Source organism: Cydia strobilella, chromosome 10 (assembly GCF_947568885.1).
Source record: "Cydia strobilella chromosome 10, ilCydStro3.1, whole genome shotgun sequence".
NCBI lineage: Eukaryota > Metazoa > Arthropoda > Insecta > Lepidoptera > Tortricidae > Cydia > Cydia strobilella.
The window spans coordinates 8,159,895-8,184,340 of record NC_086050.1 but is presented as its reverse complement, the minus strand read 5'-3'; the positions used below and the strand labels follow the sequence as shown (position 1 = coordinate 8,184,340).

General features: G+C 36.8%; 1 protein-coding gene across 2 annotated transcripts in view; it reads right to left on the bottom strand.

Annotated features, from left to right (window-relative positions):
- The window catches only part of LOC134744647 (uncharacterized), a 152,521-nt gene that overhangs the window by 22,806 nt on the left and 105,269 nt on the right, over window positions 1-24,446 (bottom strand). The window contains exon 1 of one of the 2 annotated variants that reach the window (XM_063678542.1): window positions 8,341-8,604. The exons of the other annotated variant lie outside the window; for it this stretch is intronic. Within the exon in view, the coding sequence (XP_063534612.1) occupies window positions 8,341-8,380 (40 nt within the window). The 5' untranslated portion in view covers window positions 8,381-8,604. Of the gene's footprint in view, window positions 1-8,340; window positions 8,605-24,446 lie in introns of those variants that run through there. 2 annotated transcript variants of the gene reach the window in all.

Here is a 24,446-nt window from a genome sequence, read left to right as displayed (position 1 = left end):
ATCGTGGATTTAGACATACTTATAAGCAAAAACTTAGAACTATGTATGTTGTAAAATAAATAAAAAACCGGCCAAGTGCGACTCGGTTTCGCCCACCGAGGGTTCCGTACTTTTTAGTATTTGTTGTTATAGCGGCAACAGAAATACCTATACATCATCTGTGAAAATTTCAACTGTCTAGCTATCACGGTTCATGAGATACAGCCTGGTGACAGACAGACAGACGGACAGACGGACAGACGGACAGACGGACAGACGGACAGACGGACAGACGGACAGACGGACAGACGGACAGACGGACAGACGGACAGACGGACAGACGGACAGACGGACAGACGGACAGACGGACAGACGGACAGACGGACAGACGGACAGACGGACAGACGGACAGACGGACAGACGGACAGACGGACAGACGGACAGACGGACAGACGGACAGACGGACAGACGGACAGACGGACAGACGGACAGACGGACAGACGGACAGACGGACAGACGGACAGACGGACAGACGGACAGACGGACAGACGGACAGACGGACAGACGGACAGACGGACAGACGGACAGACGGACAGACGAACAGACGGACAGACGGACAGACGGACAGACGAACATACGGACAGACTGACAGACGGACAGCGGAGTCTTAGTAATAGGGTCCCGTTTTTACCCTTTGGGTACTGAACCCTAAAAATAATACATCTTCTTGTCCAGATTAAGTGTAGTAGATAAAACGCAACCTTAATACATAAAAAATTTGCATAAAAGTTTTACCAATATTTGGTTAACTCTAATAAATTCAAGTTTTAACTTCCGTTAAATAAAACAGTCCCTCTGAAATATACGAGTATATGTACTTATATTATTGGCGTAGACTTGCTTACTTCATTGATTCGTTGTTATAGGAAATCTAAAGCGTATAAATATAATAGGACAAAAGATCTCTCAATGAGCTTATACCGGATATCGAGCTCCACCTTCCCGGATGAACCCGGAAATACACATATTAGACATCGTCGTTTTATCTTAGATTTAGTTTCAAATGCAAGTAGCGGTAAGTATATTTCTTATGTATTTTGACTTATTTAAAAAATGCTTGAAAATCGAAGAAACAAACGAAATATTTTGGCATTTAAAACACGTCTCGACTATTTCGTTTCCCATAAATATAAAAGACGTAAAAGTCCCATTAAAATTCGCAAAATGTTTATGGGCGCTTGTAAAATATCCGACTCCTGTACAAGGGCGGCTTCTTTGTGTACCTTGTTTTGTTTACCGTTAACCGATGAATGCTAGAAACAAAGCGTTATTTTAACTTTCACTACTTTATATATGACGTAATAAATTAACGTATTGTCGGTGTCCGTGATGGAATAGATCTTCGTTTACAGTCTTTTGTTTACGCTTTAACGGTGAGCAAAACTTGAACCGCTCAGGGAGGCGTAATAAAGCTGTAGCGGCCTACAAAAAATAGCGTGCGACAAGTTTTAAAATTTCACTAGGGCATTGTTTGTTTTTACCGTGCGCAGGCGGCCTTATAAATGGAAGTACAATGAGCTGTCTAAGCGCAATACAATTTAAAGGGGAACAAGGAGACGCCGTGAAATTCCCTTTAGAAGCGGTATCAATAGTCGCATCATTGGATGTTTGTGTGATAAATTGTAAGTCAATAATACGCCTACTTTCCGGTTTGAGGAATGAATAAATGGACTTGAGTTTTTTTTTCAAAGACTCGTAACGGCAGACTTAGTTAAGTAATAGTGACACTATGCGAGTGTGCATAACATGGTGAATCATCAATACAATGTGATAATATTACGAAAATGATGAAATCATATTGAAATAGCCAGAATAAACGAAGTACTAAAAACACTAGAATAATATTATGTAATAAGAAAAGTATGAAAGAATAAAATTGGACGTCTTTTCGTTACGTCAGGATACATATAGGTACGACCCATAGAGTAAATTGTAAAGTAAACAATACTACCCTATTTTTATTTGTGTCATACACAAACTAACATTATTATCTTACAAGAAATATCTCAACCAATTAATTAACAACCTACAAATTAAACCGTTTCCATATTAATATGGTTGCATCAAAAACTACGTCAATGCGTATCCGTTACCGTCATACGTAAGAAAGGGTCCATACGGATTCATGTATCTAGGTTTGACAGATCCGCAAGTACTACTTGGCATTTTATTACGAAAAGGATCTCAAAGTGGGTTTGCCGCACAACGCACCACACTTTGGTAATACGCGTCGTATGCAGTTTCTCCCCTACGTCCTCTCTCTTACGAATGATGTATACTTTACACTCTCTTACTTATCTCTTATATGTATAATGTATACTTTATTGGGCATATATCAAAGTTGATTTTGAAACCCATGAATAAGGTACGATCTCGAGGAAGTAGACATAAATAAATAAGAAAACCAAAAATGTATTACGTTAAAAATAAAATAGTTCAAACACCTTGCCACCTATTATAGCAATATAAACACAGCAACAGGTTATGTATGAGTCACAGTCGGGGCTACTACTGAGGTTAATGTATTTAACTACGTCACGACGCACTCCGACATCGGTTGAGTAATACAATACTTTTCCTATACTTGTTCAACTTAGGAAATCGTTACGGAGCCGGTAATGTAAAATGAACAAAACGTACGATTCCTTAGAAACATATGACGCTCTACACCTTGGGTATTGGGAATATTACTGGATATGAGGATTCCATTTAACATATGAAAAGTGACGGTAAATGTCTTGAGCATGAATGAGCCAATGGGGCTTTCCTAAGGGCACAGTACTCGTACCTTAGGAAGTGATGAAATGAACTATGTAACCATGAGTTTGCATCTTTTGGCTTAGCTTTAAAGGAGTATTTGCTCTCTCTTCAGTCATAAATTGATGATTTGCAAGAAATAATAGCTAAAACCTCTGACGACGAGTATAAAATTCCTATATAAAGTGATTCTTCATTTTACACATATTACTTATTTTTTGTCTGGGTTTGAAGGAGAGTAAGGAGACACGCGAATGACGATATTGTACCTTAATAATTTAAAACTGCAATTTACATATATGTATAACAAGTAGTATACAAAAGTATATCAATTTCAATTTATTTGTTTAAGAGACAACAATGGCCCATAGTGGTTAATAACAATTAAGATTAAAAAAGATTAAAAACTAAGTGTTAGTGAAACAAAATCAAAAAACGAAACGGCTTCTACAACAATAAAAATAATAATCATTTAATAGCGGTCATGGCACAGTCAAAATGCCGCATTATAGGTGAGTCGTATCGCCCTGCTACAGTAGCCAGGATGGGGTTGAAGCTGGCACGCACTCTGCAGAGCAACGAGGGCGAGGCAATTCTCTTTCATATTATGGCATAGTAGTCATCCGTGCGAGCTTGTGTAAACATGCCTTGCGTTGCAAAAACGGGACAGGCAACAACATCCTGAAACCATAACGCGCAGGGAACTGATGGTCTAATGCGTATAACTAGTCCAGAGGCTGCACGTATCGAAAACTTGACAATAAGCTTGAAATAAAGTTATTTTTACCTGTCGGCTATACTACCACGATATATGTATTTTGTACAATCTGTCAGTACATACTTACTTGTATAATGTCCGGCTCTAGTAAAAAAAAAAACCGGCCAAGTGCGAGTCGGACTCGCGCACCGAGGGTTCCGTACTTTTTAGTATTTTTTATTATAGAGGCAACAGAAATACATCATCTGTGAAAATTTAAACTGTCTAGTTATCACGGTTCATGAGATACAGCCTGGTGACAGACGGACAGACGGACAGCGGAGTCCTAGTAATAGGGTCCCGTTTTTACCCTTTGGTTATGGAACCCTAAAAATTGATGAAATTGAAATGATAACTGAAGAAAATCACTCAAAGGAGAAATCTCACTTGGAGGTATCCATGCTGGTATGTAAGACACAAATAATCGTCCCGCTATTAAACAAGATATAACAGCATAATTTCGTTTGATTTGACATGCCGAAACAATTTAATCATTATCTCTGTCGGAAAATTAAAGGAGTCAGCGGCATTCGATTTTGGATTTAATAATGATGTGTATAAAGTAATAAATTGCAAGCAATGAATGTTGGCTATAAGTCCTGTGTTCTGGGGAGGGGCTCGGGAAAGGAATTGGCGGTATTTGCAAAACACTGCTGAGGAGCCGCATAGCGAGCGGTCAGTCGCCAACTGGGTGGGCACTCTGGCCGCTGTTGGCCTTTTTGTATTCCATTTTTGAATTTAAATTTCTGAATTCACTGCGAATCCATCGCGATTGAATTTTGGGTTCTATATCTCTGCACGCGATGGCGCCATCATGGAAACGTCACGCGATCCTCAGTCTTCTAGACGTCACCGCCTTTCAAATTAAACCATTTTGATTTTCATTTCTCTCATAATGTAATAATTAAATCACTGACTAATTAGCAAGAAATACAAAGAGAAGGGTGTACAATTAAAACATTACTCCGCCGTCGTCAAATTATGTCGTAATTAGCTGGACAATTAAAATCGAAGGTCATTATGGTGATAAAAAGTTGAGTGGGAAGCGATCCTCTTTTTGTTGGCGTCCCAGATCTGTAAGGATACAGAAGCGACAAAAAATCACATCTAACATAAATTAGTAGGTAATTTTGCAATGTATATATTGTACCTACAAACGCAATTTTATGGAGCTATAACTAAACATTTAAGATTAGAATTCACCTAATGGTAATATTCATATCGCGAAAACAACATGCATTTTGATTTCAAAACGAATGATTCCTTGACTTGTTGAATGATTTCCTGAACGAATAAAAGAGGGTCTGTACCAAGTTGTGCGTCATTACATTATATGTAGTAAATAGGCAGTACATAAAAAAAGATATGTAGTATGTAGCCCGATTGTAAGAAAAGGGCTTTAAGCAAAATGAACCTAATGATGACTTGTCTGTAACAATCACTAAAAAAACATATATCAATTCGTCGGCATTAAAGTTTAACAAATTCAGTTGCCATCGACCCATGTCAATGTTATTTAGTGTTAATAAGTTTTTGGCAAAAATCTTTCCACAGGCAACTAATACTCATCAAGACAATTTTAACAACCCCAAACACAATTAGCAACCTAATTGTGTTTGGGGTTGTTAGAAATCGTTGTTTAATCACAGTCCCTCCTGTCTCCATCATCAGATCGGCTCGATGGTACCATGATATTGCATTGTCACCCGACTTACATTATGTATGCAAATTATAAGCTTCGTTGGAAACCGGGAAGTGAGTCAAATTAAACTTGCAAGATTTGATTAAACAAATCGGGACAGGTGAAAGTAAACCTCCTATTTCCATCATCAGATCAGCTCGATGGTACGAGCAATATTGCATTGTCATCTGACTTACATATGTATGCAAATTTTCAGCTTCATCGGAAACCGGAAAGTGAGTCAAATTTAACTGGCAAGATTAGATTACAGACAACGGGACAGGTGAAACTAAATAAAATAAATAAATAAATATTATAGCACATTCTTACACAGATTGACTAAGTCCCACGGTAAGCCTAAGGAGGCTTGTGTTATGGGTACTCAGGCAACGTGTATATAATATATAAATACTTAAATACATAGAAAACACCCATGACTCAGGAACAAATTTCTGTGCTCATTACACAAATAAATGCCCTTACCGGGATTCGAACCCAGGACCATCGGCTTCACAGGCAGGGTCACTACCCACTAGGCCAACACGGTCGTCAAAAAAATAAAAATAAAAGCTTGTAAAAAACGCGATAGTTTTAAGTGTTAAAATTAAAACGAATGCAGGAATAACACAATGACGTTATTAAATACACATTAATCTAAGCGCTAATTCTGTTGTCTCTGGGGTCAGATTTAATGCAAATTTTTGGTCACCCATTAGTAACATAAATAACACATTGATTAATTGATTATCATCATTTTAATCCTGTATTTCTTACGCATGCTCAATCCACAAACAAAATTACAAGTCCTCTACGATAAAATTAATCTATGGCGAAGCGAGGAAGGCTGCGTGAAAATATCCATCGCAAGACGGCGTTTGTTCACATGTGATTAAAGTAACGGTAGCAGAAGGAAAATACAAGCTATGACCTAAATTGAGTTCAAAAACTCATGTATCGTACGATCGGACGATATCGATGAGGATCATTTTTAATTGTTAAGCTTGTAACATGTAACATATGTGCAAGTATCTTCTTAATATAAAAAGATTTCTTTAGAAAATGGAAATTTCTATCAAAAAATGCAACATAAACTTTCAAACTCAGGTATTGTAAGTTTTAAGAAACAAAGGATTTCTTGTCTCGTCACGAGATGTATGCAAGGAGAACTGAACCGAGAGAGTAATTCTTTTTAGAAAATATTTAACAACTACTTTTGCATTAATATTGTCTTCGGTTACCGCGATAGTTACTCATGAAATAAAACTATGAAAACGGATTATATCGCGTATATTGAATTTATAATACATCCCGACGTTTCGAACTCTTTACAGCGTTCGTGGTCAACGGGTGTCACCCGTTTCCCTTTCTCTTTTGCATTCTTCATAATTTCCAATTTATAATATTATATTTATATACCTTCATATACAATCATCCAATCACATATAAATAAATAAATATTATAGGACATTCTTACATAGATTTACTAAGTCCCACGGTAAGCCCAAGGAGGCATGTGTTATGGGTTCTCAGACAACGATATATATAATATATAAATTCTTAAGTACATAGAAAACACCCATGACTCAGGAACAAATATCTGTGCTCATCACACAAATAAATGCCCTTACCGGGATTCGAACCCAGGACAATCGGCTACACAGGCAGGGTTACTACCCACTAGGCCAGGCCGGTCGTCAAATATAATAGTAGGTACTTATTTGATTGTATATTTATGTGGCTTTGTAAGCAAAATTTTAACCACTTCCCGGTGTCTGACCTTCTGCCTAATTTGCAATAATATGTTAATGCGGAACAATCCATACTAATATTACAAATGCGAAAGTCTGTCTGTCTGTCTGTCTGTGTGTTACCTCTTCACGCTTAAACCGATGAACCGATTTAGTTGAAATTTGGTATACAGATAGTTTGAGTCCCGGGGAAGGACATAGGATACTTTTTATCCCAGAACTCACCCCTCAAGGGGGTGAAAAGGGGGGTGGAAATTTGTATGGGGAATCAATAACCGCTGAACCGATTTAGATGAAACTTGGTATGGGGATAGTTTGAGCTGTGGGAAATGATACAGAATAACTTTTATCCCCAAAATCATCCCTTAAGGGTGTAAAAAATGGGGTGGAAATGTATAGTGTGGCCCAAATTGGGGGTGAAAAAGGATGGATTAAAAAGCAGATTTGTTTAAGAATTAAGGTACAAAATTACTAATTCCACGCAGACGAAGTCGCGGGCAAAAGCTAGTACCATAATATTATGGTTCCGCACTAACACTCAGCTGATATATGACGATGGAGTCGGCAGGTGGTATAAGGAACTCATGAATAATGGTATACTCTTAAAACACTTATCCCAGAGTAGCCCATTCGCCGGTACACGGGATGGATATAGATTTATAGAATGAGGAACAGATACGTATTTACCTATATACATACAGACAAAATAAAAGTGTTTACTGACGCTAGTAACTAAAGTCAAAGTTAAATAATGAAATCATGTAGATCATCATGTTCATCATCGTTGAGCTCAGGGAAGAATTGGCGTAGGCACTAGTTTTTACGAAGGCGAATGTCATCTGACCTTTCCCCCTAAAGGGGATACTATAGGCGTTATTGGGATTAGTCCAATATTCTCACGATGTTTTCCTTCACCGAAAAGCGACTGGTAAATATCAAATGATATCGTACATTGATCCGAAAAACTCATTGTACCTACGAGCCGGGGTTTGAATTGAACCCACGACCTCAGAATTGAGAATTTAAAAAAACCGGATAAGTTCGAGTCTGACTTGTCCGCCGAGGGTTCCGTACTTTTAGTTTTTGTTGTTATAGCGGCAACAGAAATACATCATCTGTGAAAATATCAAATAGACTAGACAGTTGATCCGTGATCGGTTCATGAGATACAGCCTGGTGACAAACAGACAGACGGATAGACAGACAGACAGACAGACGGACAGAGGAGACTTAGTAATAGGGTCCCGTTTTTACCCTTTGGGTAGGGAACTCTAAAAAGTAATACAAATACGAGTATGATACGAATTTTAGAAAATATTCATCGCTATGATTTAATTACGACTTAAGGAAATTATTACCTGGAATTTTCTTTGTGTTTCTTCTGTCCGATGGCACCATTCGTTCAGCATGTTGACAACACTAGTACTTCCTTCGCGCTCCTAACGAATAATCCACTGCCTAATGTCTTCGCAAACAATTTACAACACATGATATTTTACCATGACCGCGCGTAGATAAACAATTTCCTCTAAAATAGATAACACGAAAAATATTCCAAAATCAATTTAAAAAAATCGCATTTACACAGTAACATGTGAATGCACTGAGGTCACCGTAAATTGTCAAAGTCATCGGTCGACTGTGCATAGACAATATCAGCAACTTGTCAACTAAAAAAAACAGCTAATGAGAAAATGTATTAACGGCCAGTTGCACGCCGATGAGTCGAAGGTTTTAAGGCAATTTTTGTTTCATGTATTTTATGATTTATTTTTGCAAAGTAATAGTTTATTTTTTGTGTGCTTATTAAAGCACCGATGTTTATTATTATATAACTTATTAACCTTGCACTTGCATTAATACCTTGTATGATTCCTGCTTCGCGCAAAAATATCGGACACAATCTTAAATAAGGGTGTTTTCTTTTTTAATTTAGTAAAAAAAAAATGTCCGACAAAACATTTCGGATTGCGGTCGTCCTGAATCCATGATCATGCCATGATCCATGGTTTTTTCAGGTTAGAGTTATATGTATATATGGAAAATTATCAAAATAATTTATAAAAATGAAGTTAGTATCAGAAACGCAGTAGGTAACATCACATTAAATCCACCTATTCCACTTCCATTTAAAAGTTTATTTCTATTAAGGCCCCTTGGTTCTTAGGGAAGGTTTTTCTCTGACTTTCACTGAGCGTAAGCGTGAGCAAGATGGCTGTGCGCGCCCGGGATCGCGGATATCATGTTTGAATTTTATTTTATTGTTTTCACAAAAAAATATGGTTGTCTGTAAAGTCGGTTTACGGACGATAATTTTGCGTGATAATGATAACGTCATAAGAAAACATTGATGAAAAATTGATGTTTTTGGTACTTGTACTTTTTACATTTATTTTTTATATAGATAGACTTTTGTCACGTTACCATGGATATCTGTCCACAACGTTACCATGGAGATCTGTCCACAACGTGACACTTTTTCGTGCATGCTACCGGTGTTCATCGATTTATAAGACGTTATCACGTCAAAAAGTAATCGTAGAGCTCGATCACAAATTTAATTGAGCAATTTAGAAGGAACTTTCATAAAATTATGCCTTTTTTTGCAAAAATTGGTACAAATTTTTAAGGTGCATTTTGACCTATCGAGCAAAAGGTCGAATCACTGAAGTTCCTTGAAGTTACACAACTTTGGGAACAAATCGAATTATTTTATTAAATATTTTGATTTGTGTTTATTAAGTAGCCATACTACTATATATAAAATGAAATAGATGGCATAGGTATAATAAAGAAAAGTGACGAAGCCCTCCAGTTGTGAAGGCCGGACTGATTTGTTCCCAAAGTTGTGTATAGATGGCAGCACCAGTCTCTCGCTATATAGTAATTCCGTAAGGAATCAGTATAGGAGGTGCAAGCGCTTGCTGCTTGCCCTTAGAGTTGGTCAAAGTCGCCTATTCTTAGTCAGATGGCATATAGTCAAGAAATTGGGACGGGTCCGCCGTGGCGGGGTGGCCAAGGGATTCATGGCGTTAGCCCGGATTGCTTGATCCGGCCTTCACCACTGGAGGGCTTCGTCACTTTTTCTTTAATATATGACATCTATTTCAGTTTATTACTTGAAGTTACTAGAGAAAGGCCTCAAAATTGCTTATAACATTTTTGGCAACCGTATTGTTATCTACGATTTTTATAAAACTCTGCTGGCTGAACCTACTGCACCTTAATAGAAAGCAGTGCATAAACTTTATTTTGTCTTGTAGGTATTTTAGTGTATTGCTGTAAATTTAATTATATGACCGCTGCGCAACAATTTAATTTGATCTATTGTAAACAACCCTACTGTCCTGCAATGTAACTTTCTTAATGACAAAATTCTCAACTTCCAAATTCTTGGGATTATCAGATATTTATTAAATATAAATAATGAATTAACATACCTTAAAATTGCTTTCAATTGCCGGCTGAATTCGCCAAGACCTGTAAATAAAATAAAAAATTTAAAAAATTAAGACAGTGATTAAATTAAACTGCCAATTTAATATTCGCAAGTTTTGGTTTCGCAACCGATTATTAGTCCGTGTTAAATAATAATTTGCTTATTGATTAGGGTTCGAGTTGTAGGTTTGAGAGCCTGGAAGCAATAGCTTACGTGACCTAGATTTTTGAAACGAAAAACCAAATTTAATAGATCTCTCTTCCTTTGCATCTTAAATCATACCGCAAGACTACTTTGAACCGTATAGTCGTGAACATAGAGCTTATAATTGCACTAACCACGCTTATTAGCAGCGTTCTGTTAATAATGAAGATTGGTTGGTAAAATTACCACCTGTCATATCGCATCGCAGACATGATTATGAGTACGAGAAGGTCAAAATAAATCGTAGTCGGATAAACGTTCAAACAATTATGTATTGTGAGTTAATTGATTAACTGAGTTAAAAACACAATATGTACAATAATCTAACTTGAAGTAAAAATATTTAGGATATTTTTATTAAGAATTTCTAATGATATACCACATTGACCTTAACCGTGTAGTTTTGACTCAAAACTAAACTTGGCTTCCTAGCATTTAAAAAAAATAACAGAAGTAGCTTTCGTAAAAATGCAACGGGCTATATAAGTATTATGTTTTCGTCGCCGACCCGAACGGTAAAAATCACAACATGCAGATTACAGCGACTTTTGATTTCACATCTTCTGGCGTACGTCGTCACATTAACATACAGTCCTATTCGAACTTTAGTTGCCCTGACAGATCAGTATCATATCGGAAACAGATCGAATAACTAAAACTCGAATACGCATATCTGTCTCAAATCTGTTTGGACGTTTGGAGTCCTCTCGAGCATTACATTAATTATTGTGTTCAATTTCTTAATATTTGTTGTGTATCGTGACACTTTAAAGTGGTAATCTGATGCGGATTCCGTATGAGACGCCGCCGTCCCTTTACCTTTAGATCCTTATTGTACCAACCGTTGACAAGTCTTCGGTCTAATTCTAATACGTTCCTAAAGTCTTCGAGAATAAACCAAACGGTCAACGGCCTGAACAAATCCAGTCTCGACATCCGGATGTTCCAAACATTCGGGTCCGGATGTTTGAACCCGAATCACCTAAGCAACTACAGTCATGTTCAGAAATATCTATACATTCTTTTAGTTTACGTTAATTGAATAAGATGAAAATGTGTTTACATATTTATAACCAAAGGCACCTATCTCGAGCGCTCCAGTGCGTAAAGCCGCTTTCTGCGCTACATTGTTGCGAAGATATTGATTGATTTTCATGGAAATAGGACGTACTAAGAAATTAGTTAAGGGTTTCGCTAAAAGAAGGGAATGGATTTATTTTAGATACTCTAGCAATATGAGTAGGCACAAGAATATAACAAGTACAAAAATATGTATGTTTTAATAATATTTTTCGGTTAACGCATATTTTGAGAAATTTGAAGGGATTTTACAAATTTGCATCCGTAATAGAGTCAGACCAAGCAGATTTTGCGCTAACTTGGCAAGTGTCAGAGTGCGCAAGTGGTACTGTAAACGTCAGTTTACTAGGAAAGTATTATAGTCACTGTAAAGCCTGTGCTGCGTTAAAGTTAGACCAAGCTAAGTTGGCAGCGATTTTGATGGCTCAGAATTCTTTTGAACATCAAACTTCTAGGTACTATGAAATTATGACGTTCAAATAACACTTGCATAGTCTGCGCTATCAAAATCGCTGCCAACTTAGTTTGGTATAACTCTAGTTTGATCAGACTCCAGGTACAAGGGTACAAATGATACAAAGTATGTTTAGGTGATTCGCTGAGGTCCTAATATGATAAGAGGAAAGTGAAAGACCGCCCGTCTAATATATTATTAACCGTTTGACCTATTTTCTATTTGCAAATTGTTATAAGAGTTAGTAGCGAACAAGTGAGTGCTATTGGAGTATGCGGAAGAAAATGGGGACTACGATTGTATGAAGAAGCAGTCGTTGACTTTCTTGTTAACACATTTTTGTGTTTAGGCGGCCCTTGGATCCCTGACGTAGCGAAGCTTACGGACTCATCTGTGGGCCGGTATCATCGCTTCCCATTCCGGCCTTTGTCGTGCATCCTGTCAAATTGTCAATCCTGTGGCATCGCATACCCGCGAACGCAGCGTTAGATAAGGCTGTGTGCGCACTTACGATTTTGTACAACAGCTGTACAACTGCCGTCAAATATTCCTTTTGATTGGCTGTATAAAAGTGATTAAAAATATTATAACAGTATAGCCTAATGTCATGGAACATTTTAGCAAACAATTACAATATCAAGCAGTTTTTACAAAAAAAAAAAAAAACATTTTTAACTATGTACTGTACAAAGTTCTGTAAATTAGTGGTACGTGGGGTACCTTTTCCCTGCAGCTGAAAAATACCAGTAATTTATTTAGTCTCTAAATAATAATCCGAAATTTAATTAAATGTATCTTTCAATGCAAAGACAACGGGCGTAATGGAAAATGAAATTCATGCGCAAACCTTTTACAAAGTTATAAATAATATCATTATGCTTTTGCAGAAATACAGAGGAGGTGCATGCAGAACCTAAAGATACGGTTTGGCTATCATGCCATAGATGAACCTAAATCCAGCACTGAGGATTGCATGCGAAGAAAACTTAAGAATATTATCACAACAGCGAAACTGCACTATCTCACGACCGGCGATGATGATAAACAGGTAGTAATCTACTTTATCAAGAGCTTATTATGTTTGTTGTAAGTAAGTACCTACGCCATGGTAAATCATATCAGGACTTTTATATCGCTCATTTTATTATAAAGTACGAAAAAAAAATTATTACACTAAACTATTGATGATTTTTCGTTTCATTAAATTTATCCGAAATATTCCTAAGTTATGGAAACCCATAAAACAAATCATAACAAACCTGTTCTAATCGCATGTAAGCTTCAACTGTAGTACTACGTACAAACGCACACAACCACACTACATGTGTACAGTGCCGTCAGTACCACACACGTACGGAGCATGAATGGAATCGCATCGAAGACCTTGGGACCGATTCTCGCGCTTATGTCGAACGCTCGATAAATTTACTATCGGAACGGTGCAATGAACTTGGCCAAGAAATGGTCATTGTAATGAATGGTGTTTTGTTTTCCTTTAGACACGGCGACGAATAGATGAACAGGTAGTAATGGTTCAATGAAGTGTTTGTAAGTTTGTTAATACTTACTCGTATAATCATTGAATACTTTTGGAGCGAAATAAGAATACAAGTAGGGAACTTATTTTTGATCCAAATAGAATATATCGATCTGAAATGCCCTAAATTTGTTTGTTATATAATGATCATGTACCATGAGGCCCATATGCCACTTTTATTTATTTAAACTTTAATGCTAAATACCTGATATACCTGTCTTATCGTATATTTATCAACTAAGAAAATTTAACGGCTCGTAGAAAAGCTCATTCCAACGAAGAATCATACTATGACCTACACTGACTCATCAAAACAAAACTCACATGGAAACAAAATAACTTTCATTCTTTGCATTTTTCACTCGCTACTATTAATATATTGGAGATGAGATACCGTGATTCATTCTTGATCGTGGCACGTGAAATGTTGATCTCGTAATCGGGAAAATATTCAAAAGATCGGAAATGCAAATGGAGAAACGTATACAGTAAACGACCTTGACACTGTGCCGTTAGATGATTCAAATAAAAAAATAATGTTTGTATGGTAGTGGTGCAGCTATTTTCTAATTGCATAATTAGTTAGTTGCGCATTTACATTTTCATTTAGAGATACTGGATACGAGATGATGGACATGAGAATGCTTCTGCATTCTTTGCGTAACAAATTACTTAGCAGAACTTGTAGCTTAGGTGTATTGGGTAAGTAAATAATTCTTTATTGCACCAATAATTATACATTTTACATAGATACATGTAAAACTACAAAGAAATGTTTAAGGAAAATTAGGTAATAACAGGAATAGAACCAGGAAACTACAGGCGGTCTTATCGCTATAAATAAGCGGTTGGTATAAATAGAAGCTATTAAGGACCTTTCCAAGATAGGTTGATTAGGATGACGAACTAACTAGTAACGGGACTGCTTGTCTCCTAGGATTCAGAAACTTCTAGGAAGTTTAAAGGTTAAGCAAATGAAAATGATAACGTTTATAGGTATAATACTACCCAAGTTACTAGTTTGTTTACATTATTTGTTTGTACTTCGTCACATTTGCAGTCACCCATGACTTAACTAAAGCATTATTCATATAAATTTTAAGGTTACACTGTAGGATATGACGCAAATCGGTATCACTAGGTCCGGCGTACTTTACGCTGTTTGTCGATACAACTGTGCTGAAATCAGATGTCGCGAAAAATGGACATTCACGTTTGACGAACGACTCTTCTGTTAAGTAGGGGTATACTCTTCTTTAAAGCCATATAAAGTATTTCAAACAAAATGCTTGGACGCAGTTTGATCTGTTTACAAACTAATGATTTCAGATGAGTGATGTCAGAGGAAACGGTAAATTTTGCTTGAAGTGTTAATCTAGTCTATACTTGGCGTCAACTGGTCATATTTTAAGTTAAAAAAAGTGAGCTATTTTTAGCATTCATCTGCCGTTATGTATGCCTTTTTTTTCTTTTTGTGTTTTTTTATTATAAATTAATTATTATAGGGGTATTATAGGGGAACAAAAATTTGATATTTTTCGCGCTACGACGCACTAAGCTTTTTTTGAAAATAAAATATTATGATTCACTTCTTTTAATTCCTAAACCAGTAACAGTGTGTTACGGTCCAACTTTGTTACATTACATTTTTGAACATGTGTATATTTTCTGGATGTTTTATACCAAATACGAATGCCACAAAGCAGATAAAAAGGTTGGTATATAGGTACATTATTGTAAACCACAAAAATACCCCACAACCCAAAATCAACAATCTCGCTTGAATCGGTGACGTCGGATCAGTAGAATTTGTGAGCTCACCAATCCGCCATACTAGTTAATGACGCAAATTGAAAACCCCCTGCCCCGGTAATGCTCGGATATGCTTGATGGTCAGATAAATATTAACATCCGGATAATTGAGATGACTGATTATGCACACTCGCTTAACTTGAACGATTTTTGAGTGTAAAACCAAAAATATAATCATGACAATGACGACCTGTATGTATTTAAATAGAAGGTGAGGGCAGAAACTTTTCTAACGTAATAACTACCGAACCCTTCGGCCGAGCCGAAACTTCCAACTGCAAAATAACTTTTCAAACGAGTTTGTTCCCGTCAGTAGCGATAGCAGTGGTAACCGCTGAACAAAAGAAATAAAGGATTTTGTTTAGCAGATTAGGGTGTGAGGCGTAAACATAATTTGAGAAAATTCTTCTCTCATGCGCGAGAGGGCTTGGGCCATAGTCCTCACGCTAGCGCAATGCGAATTGGGGACTTCACATACACCTCTGAATTCGAATATTTACCACTAGCTTTTCGGTGAAGGAAAACATCGTTAGGAAACCTGTATGCACATTTGCGAATATGGGAGTATTAAGTAAATAATCAAAAAAACTGTTGATAATAGAGGTAAGTACAATGACTTCAAATACATACATATTTCAATATTCAATCTTACAGCATATTTTTCGGGAATTCTGTGACGCACATTTTAAATCCGGATTACAATCTAAACATAGTCTAAATTCAACAATTGCAAAGTCATTATTGTTTGAAGAACGGATCTCTCGGAACGAAGTTAATAGAGCTATGTATGAGTAATACTATTTGTCCACATTAAAATTATTTTATTTTGTTTGGTTCTTTTAAACCTTGCTTGCAAAGTGACTTAATAATTATTTCACAATTTTTGTTTTATTTATGTCAAGGTGATGTTCGGATGGCAACTGCAGCTGCATTGTCTCCCTACATATGTCGACGCGGAATCAGAAAATGCCGATGGAAAAAACCTTTATGTCTGCGCAATAAGAGCGAAAGAGGCGTCGGCCGATGCGAGCCGAGCCGAATGACTTTTTCGCTTATTGCGCAGACATAAAGGTTTTTTCTTTCTGCTTCTTCCGATTCCGCGTCGACATATGTAGGGAGACCGTTACGCGACCGTTGCCACTGACAATTTTCTTTGGTAAATTAGAAGAAAATTGAAAATGACAGCGCCCGTTGTCAACGCCACGCAGTAATGCTGCAACAATAGTGTAGCTGCAGTTGCCACCCTAATGTCACCTTTTATATAAACGAAAAAAAAACCGGTGTTGTTAGCCGCGACGATAGCGAATAATGTTGTAAGTAGTTAATAATTAATAATCTAGCTATTAAATAGGTCATGAACCTTTATTGTGAAGAAATATGTAACAGCAGACAGAAAAACTAAATTAAAGATTATTTGAAAGGTAGCAAAACTTACCAATCTTGGTTGTTGAGTGTTGGCTAAGATATTTCAAATAAATATTATAAATGTTCTAAATATCCAACATTCAGCAGTGAATATATGAATAACCTTGACCTTCATTTAGCACCTACGAAATTGTATGAGCATGACGGCGGGTAACTGAATGTTACTGTTCTATTATAAAAAAACACTTCTTACTATGATGAGAACCAATGTCAGTGTTGAGTCATGGTCACCGGAATAATAACCTGTTGAAAACTTAAAACTGATAATACCTATTAGGCTTTCAGTGGAAAACCTAACGCCAAAAACTAACGCGAAAAAACAACATCGGTGTAATGGGGTTTGCGAGGTAAGGTGTCAGTGGGCTTCAAATCAAAAGCCAACTTGCCACTTATATTACTTACATATCTACCCTTGAGAACGCCTCCACCCTGTACGATGGTCATATTTGTCTATGTAACAGCGTGATAAAAAAATGTCGCTTTCAATCGCGCGGTGTTTTAAAAAAATATATTTTATCACGTGTAAAAAGCTATCCATAATTCGCCTGCTAAATAGTCTTGTTATCCTCCTCCTTGCTTCGTTCTCCTCAGTGCTGAGGGTCGTGACCTCCTACGTGGAGCACATGATTCCGCATGGCAGATCTCCAGGCATTTCGATGTCTTGCGACTTCTAAGGCATCATGGACCTCAATGGATAGCGATTTGCTAACCTGCGGGCTGAGCACGGTAGCATTTTTATCGCCTGTCACCATGCCATGCCGTTCTAACAAGTATGTAAGTGCAAAAGTGACAGGCATAGTGACAGGTGATAAAAATGCAACCATGCTGCCAGCGCTGGTCGGACCACCGCGTTGGACTGCGGCCCCTTCTCTTTCCTTCCACCTTAGTCTCAGTCTTGTTATAGTTGAACTTATATCAGGTCAACTTCTTTTCACTCCACCAACCCAAGCCGAAAAGTTCACCTGATATGAGCTTAACAACAAGACCGTTAGAGAGCCCAGCATCAATAGATTTGTGGAATTATATATGCCTACCATATTATGATGGGAATCAATGTCAATGTTGAGATTGTTGAGTCATGGTTACGCACAGTGTGTTTTGTCTGGCCGAGGTATTCGCGGTGTGAAGGTCACTTTCACTCTGACTCACGGCAGTCCATTGCGATGAGATTTGTAAGTTGATCTGCATTAATCTCAATTTGGGACAACTTTCTGAATGTATCGTTGTGCGATATAAGATGCAAAGGTAGATACTAATTTGATGGAAAAAGTGTTAATTTATAGTGGGGCTTTACCGTATACGGAACTTGTATTTAGTACTACTAGTGTAGGATTAAGAGGAAAGGGGACGGCCGCTTCTCTATATACACGTAGTCCCCATTTTCCTCTCTGGATATTGACGTAATGGAAAATATTTTTACACAATTTGATTAACTATAGCTTTTTCGATTTTTCAATTATTGTAAAAATTAGGAGCGAAAAACAGATTTCATACAAATTTTTAAATGCTCTTAACTTGTAATAAATAAAATAATACAAAAAAAAATCAAACGTAGGGCATCGCTGTAGTTGATATACAACAAATAGTATAAAAATATTTTCAATAATGTTAATTTCCAGAGAGGAAAATGAGGACTACGTTTGTATGAAAAGGCTATTTCGCGCGGGTCCTCCACTTTCGTACTCTTTTAGTACTTTTTTATCGACTACGTGCCATGTTAGAAAGTGGTGACCGCACAAAGCTGAATTTTAGACATACCGTTAAATGGGGTGAGTAGGGTTCGCGGGTAGAGTTGGGTTATGAATGGGGAGAGATGGTTTGAAAGGGGGTGAGATGGGTTTTTACGGCTACAATTATAATGTATTCCAATTTAAAATGGAGCTATAGATTACTATAGCTATAAGTATTAACTTATACTAAAAAAAAATCGATCCAACAATCTTCCAAAATCACCTTTGTATGAAAACCCATCTCACCTCAATTACGAGAGACTACGGGGTGAGGTGGTTTTTCCTGTTTATCGTTAAACTTATGAAATGGAACTACCCAAAATAAAATAAAAGCTAAAATACAAACGTCCGGAACACTTATTATATAACCATTTAGTTTGCATATGTAAAAATAAAATGTTATCGAGGTTTGAATGTCAGTTTTGCGGTACTTAAAAAGAAAATGTCTGTTTAACTAACATTATTTAAAAGAATAAAAAAAAGTAAAGAGAAAAAGCATGTAAACAATAGATGACACGGATCAAGGAAAACGAGTATTTACAATAAAATGGAATTATCCTATCTTTTGAATAATATTAAATTTGATAGTCGACCAGTGTATGACGTCTTATACAAGCTTTAGCGGGTTAGTTAATACTGTCAAAAAATAAATTTGGTGGAAGATGTCATTGTTGTCACTTGTCTTAAGTACTTATGTAATCGCTTAGATCTGTTTGTGAAGATGTAAAGCAATGGCGTCGCGTCAATTTTGATGTTCAACTATGCATAAGGATAAAAACTGGGTATGTCATCGTGAACTTGTGGCTAAAGTACCGTTTCTGCATGCTTAGCGTACGTGGCCTCTCTGCCCTCCCCAAGGTGATCGTGATCGGAAGCTGAGTGAACGCGCCGAAATGGATGTGTCAATCGAGAGGTTAAGTCATCGGAAACCTTCAAACAACATTGTATTTTATTTGATTGGAATACAATTTAAATTTGTGAACTCTACTGTGCACTAAAACGTGCATAACGTGGGTTTGGGCTTTTCCATTTTTCGTAACAGTTTAAAACCTTGCGTCTAGGAAATGCAAAAACTGGACAAAATTAGAAACCGGTTATTAACCGAAAAACGTGACCCAAAACCGGTTAACCGGTTAAAAATCGGATTTACGAAAAGGGTCTTTTGGGTTTTAACTAAGATGTCCTGCTTTACTAGTATTCAATTTCCATATATATAGAAACGGCGGGGCCTTGATGTGCGGAGGCCAAAACATTTATAAAAACTTTGAGGCGACGTTTGAGGGATAGGGGCTGCGACCCCCGTTCCGGCTCTTACCTGGTCCAGCAAATATCGCTGGTCGTGCAACGCGGCAATGCCGCTAGCATTTTTGGCATGTTCGGACCAGGTGACAGTCGGAACGGGACATAGGCCTTTTATATACCTACCTATACATAGCCTGTTAGTTTGCTAAAATTATAATTAATTTTATTAGGTTTACTTCTAGTTTTAATTTTATAATTTTTGATCCTTAATGTCCTTTAATAGTTTTGATGAATATATATGTGCACGTAATGATAAGATAATAAAATGAAAAAATATATATATTGGTGGTAGGTAAACTGGGTAGTTTATTATTAATAAATTAGTAATTAGTCCAAGCGAGTTTGGATATAAAATTGTCAAGTGTATAATAAATCGGATTAACAAATTAGTGAACTAATATGGTAACTCTATTGAAATTGCAGGTTATCGAAACTTGACATTAAATTATCATGCAAATAACAAATCTGATTAAGAAAACAGTTCAGATAGATACATTGATTTGCTCATGAAATTGATATACTTAGTAGGTTCCCGAATCTAGGCATTCAATTGTCACGTGTGTAGTAAAATCTGATTACTAAATAAGTCAACGCAAGCATATCTGGATCTGGTCACTAAATAACATAAACAAACAGGTTACGAAGCTGGACCTTAAATTGTCATGTATGTAACAAAGTTGCTGTCAATCGACAAGGTAATTAAATTGGCATCGTACTATGAGGTTATTCAATTGACGTTGTACGATATGGTTATTTAATTTAAGTACTCTACATCACCAAACTGAAGCGGATAAAAATATCCGAACTTTAAATTTAAATATGGAGTTTTAGTAAAACCAAAGATAGATATAACTCCGTAATAGATGGATACAGTCTAAGGAAAAAACGTGCCTCGAAAATCAAGAAAATTTGATTCTCGTTCAGAGGGCGCTACTAGTTTTGGCCTACAGTCGTATAGATGGCGTTGACGGTTTCGTTTGTTATTTAACAATTTTGACGCATATCAGTGAAAGAACATGGGTCAAAATCATAACAATAATTAATGCAAATAAAAAAAATCATTTATCTATATTTAAATACATTCTATCGTATTTTTATAAATCTTAATTTTTAGTTTTAAAGTGTGTCGACAGATGGCAGTGAATTTACTGGGGTTACAAAATTTACTATGACAGTAACGCTCTAGTATCAGTTACTCTATGGTAAAACGAATACTTATAAATTTCGTTGTACGAAATGAAATAATATTATAATACTCCGCCTTAGTGGCTCCTGTGATGTTGCTTATGTCCATGGGCGACGATGACCGCTTCCCATCAGGCGACTCGTCTGCTCGTTTGCTATCACATTAAAAAAATACTCGTAACATAGCATCTACAAAAATGTTGAGGAACATGTCTGTACAATTACCTACATATTGTCAGTCTTTAATTTTAAGGTGGCATTGTAATAAATTTCTGAAAAAGCTTTACAGAACCGTTAGCAAATGTGCTAAAATTTACAAGTCGGCGTCCGCAATATGTCCAAATATGGATGTTAGAGACTTCATTCATGAAACGAGATGAATGATTCACAAACTGATTCATAGTAGGATGCGGCTTGTGGCAATTGACCGTAACCACACGTTTTGTAATGGACCGAAGTTCAGTTTAGGTGGGAAAGTTAAGAAAATACACACAACATATAATACAACCTGTCGCTCGGCTCATGCGAAGATTAGACTTGTAGGTATGAGCTCGTTCCTTTTTCGTAAAATAATTAAACATTTTAATGACCTATTGGCCCCTCTAGACGATGGCCTAGCGCTGGACCAGCGAGATGGCCATGCAATGGTTATGGCTCCTCTACACGATGGCCCAGCGCTGGACGGAGGATGGTTGATGAGAGCACGCACTATGAAATGGACCACGCTTAGATGCGTACGCACCATCGCTGGCCCACTACCTTTGATGTGCGGACGAAAAACCCACACCGTGGCAATCCCATCGCCATCCCGCTGCGCCACAAGCCATCCGACACCACTACCTTCTCTACACGCTGGCCCATCGGTAGAGGAGCCATTAGACACACTTGTTCAGGATATACCCGTGCCGTAGCCAATCGAATTTTAAAAATGTATCGAGATGACAGATGTACCGAAAAGTGAAGTGATCATTTAGCGTTTTCTATAAATTATTTGCACTTGGCTAGGTCCGCTAAGATATTTTGTTAAATATTTATACATAGGTACGGTGAAAAATCTCACAGGCCTTGCAAAGATGATAATCTTATAATGTATCGACAAACGCCAATCTAAAAGTAACCAGGGCTCGGAACCGGTTTTTTTTAAACCCGAAATAGCCCAATATTTTAATTATTATGTTCTCTTTAGGACTCAATCATGTGTTTAGGTAACAACTTCGTATTATTAGATATGGAACAATCTAAAAGCGAAATAATAAACTGAAAAACAAAAAAACTAAAAACGTAATATAACGGTATTTTCTGTATGAAGAAAAAACCGGTTCCGAGCCTTGAAAGTAAAATTAAATGTATCGGGATGGCAAATGCAACGAAAAGTGACTTGATAATTAATTGGCCGTTTTCTATAATTACGATAGTCACATGGCTTTACCCCCTGAGATCTCACGCCATTCTTCATTACTACATGGCAGTATGTTTCACTTAAATCCTTTTTAATTTGTTATTTATGTCTCGGACGTCTCGCAACTTATTGTAGGCAACAAATGTATGAACAGGTGAAAATCGTATCATATGTTACAAGATTGTGTAAAATGAGTCAAATGCATTGTTCATCAATTTTATGGAGTTTACGTAAAATGTAAATAGTAGGTGTCATGTGTGACTCAGATTACAATCATAGTTTACTGCTTCTGGTCTAAGAGTAAAACGTTGTAACACTTGTAAAATTGTGTATGTTTATAAAATTAATACTTACTGTATTTTAGGCTTCCGTACCCAAAGGGTAAAAACGGGACCCTATTACTAAGACTCCGCTGTCCGTCCGTCTGTCTGTCTGTCCGTCTGTTACCAGGCTGTATCTAATGAACCGTGATAGCTAGACAATTGAAAAGTTCACAGATGATGTATTTCTGATGCCGCTTTAACAACAAATACTAAAAACAGAATAAAATAAATATTTAAGTGGGGCTCCTATACCCGTACAACAAACGTGATTTTTTTGCAGTTTTTTGCGTAATTGCACGAAACCCTTCGTGCGCGAGTCCGACTCGCACTTGGCCGGTTTTATCAGGCAAGTTGTCTTACTGTTTAATTTGAAATTTGCATATGGTTTCATTACCTTTATATTTCTATATTACTAGATGCATTCGACACTTGACAGCATGACGATTTTGTTTTTTCCAACTCGATGGGTACGCGGACAGGTGTTTTTTTGCATTTTGCGAACTTTGGCGTTTTTAGGTTATAAATTATATAAAGATGATACCTGTCACCCTACCCATCGAGTTTTAAAAATACTATAACTAAGTCTAAATTCAAACATCCCAGTACTAATTCGCATTTAATAGCAACAAACACTTTCAAACATCCATACATTCCATAACATAACATTGATTGTTGAGTGCATTTTTTGTACTTCTCTTTCTTTGACATTTGTATAAATTTAATATAATTGACGCACACCTAGACTGAATTAATATTTAACTGCTCCTAGAATTAAGCTTAGAATTAAGTTAAGAATGTAATTTTGCATGCCATTATGTGGCGGAATGTATTTGGAACTCTGTATTTACCCTTTTTGTACCTTTTTTGACCTGCATTCTAGTATCTCATTGCATCTGCATTCTAGTCTGTATGTATTTCATTTCATAAGTTTAAAAGTTTTCATTTGGCATCAATTAAAGCCTGTATGCTGCAATCCGACTGCAATTTGTATGAGAACTGGCCGCTGACTGCATGCCAACTGCAACGTCGGTATGCAGTTCCCATACAAGTTGCGGTCAAGCTGCAGTCCGTCTGTATCGGCCCTTACACAGAGTTAGGTTCGCGTATTTCCTTTTTGCCATGGTCAAGGGGCTTTACATCCCAATTTTTGATGTGATCCTAGGTTTGTAATATAAATTGGTGTTACTTTAATAATTGGTGGGAATTAAGTTGTGTAATGCTATTATAAAAAATACCAATTTAAATTGACGTCTCGTTACATTTTCAGTAGTACAGTGAGCTGCGGAATTGCATGGAGAAATTATGAATAAATTCATTTATAAAGTCGCCATGTACTTTCACGGCTGATGGTACATATTCTAAAGATTTCTAGTTAAAGTTAGTATATTTAAAGCTATCTATACCTAGACCCAAACAGCAGTCTAGGTTATAATAACAATATTCGCATATCATATTTTTACGATATAAAAATTCCGTTAAAGGATTGCAATTAATCACATTACCATTTGTAAGACAAATAAGTTATAAAAACTGGAAACGAGTTGTTTTCCGATCAATTACAATGCACCGTCATA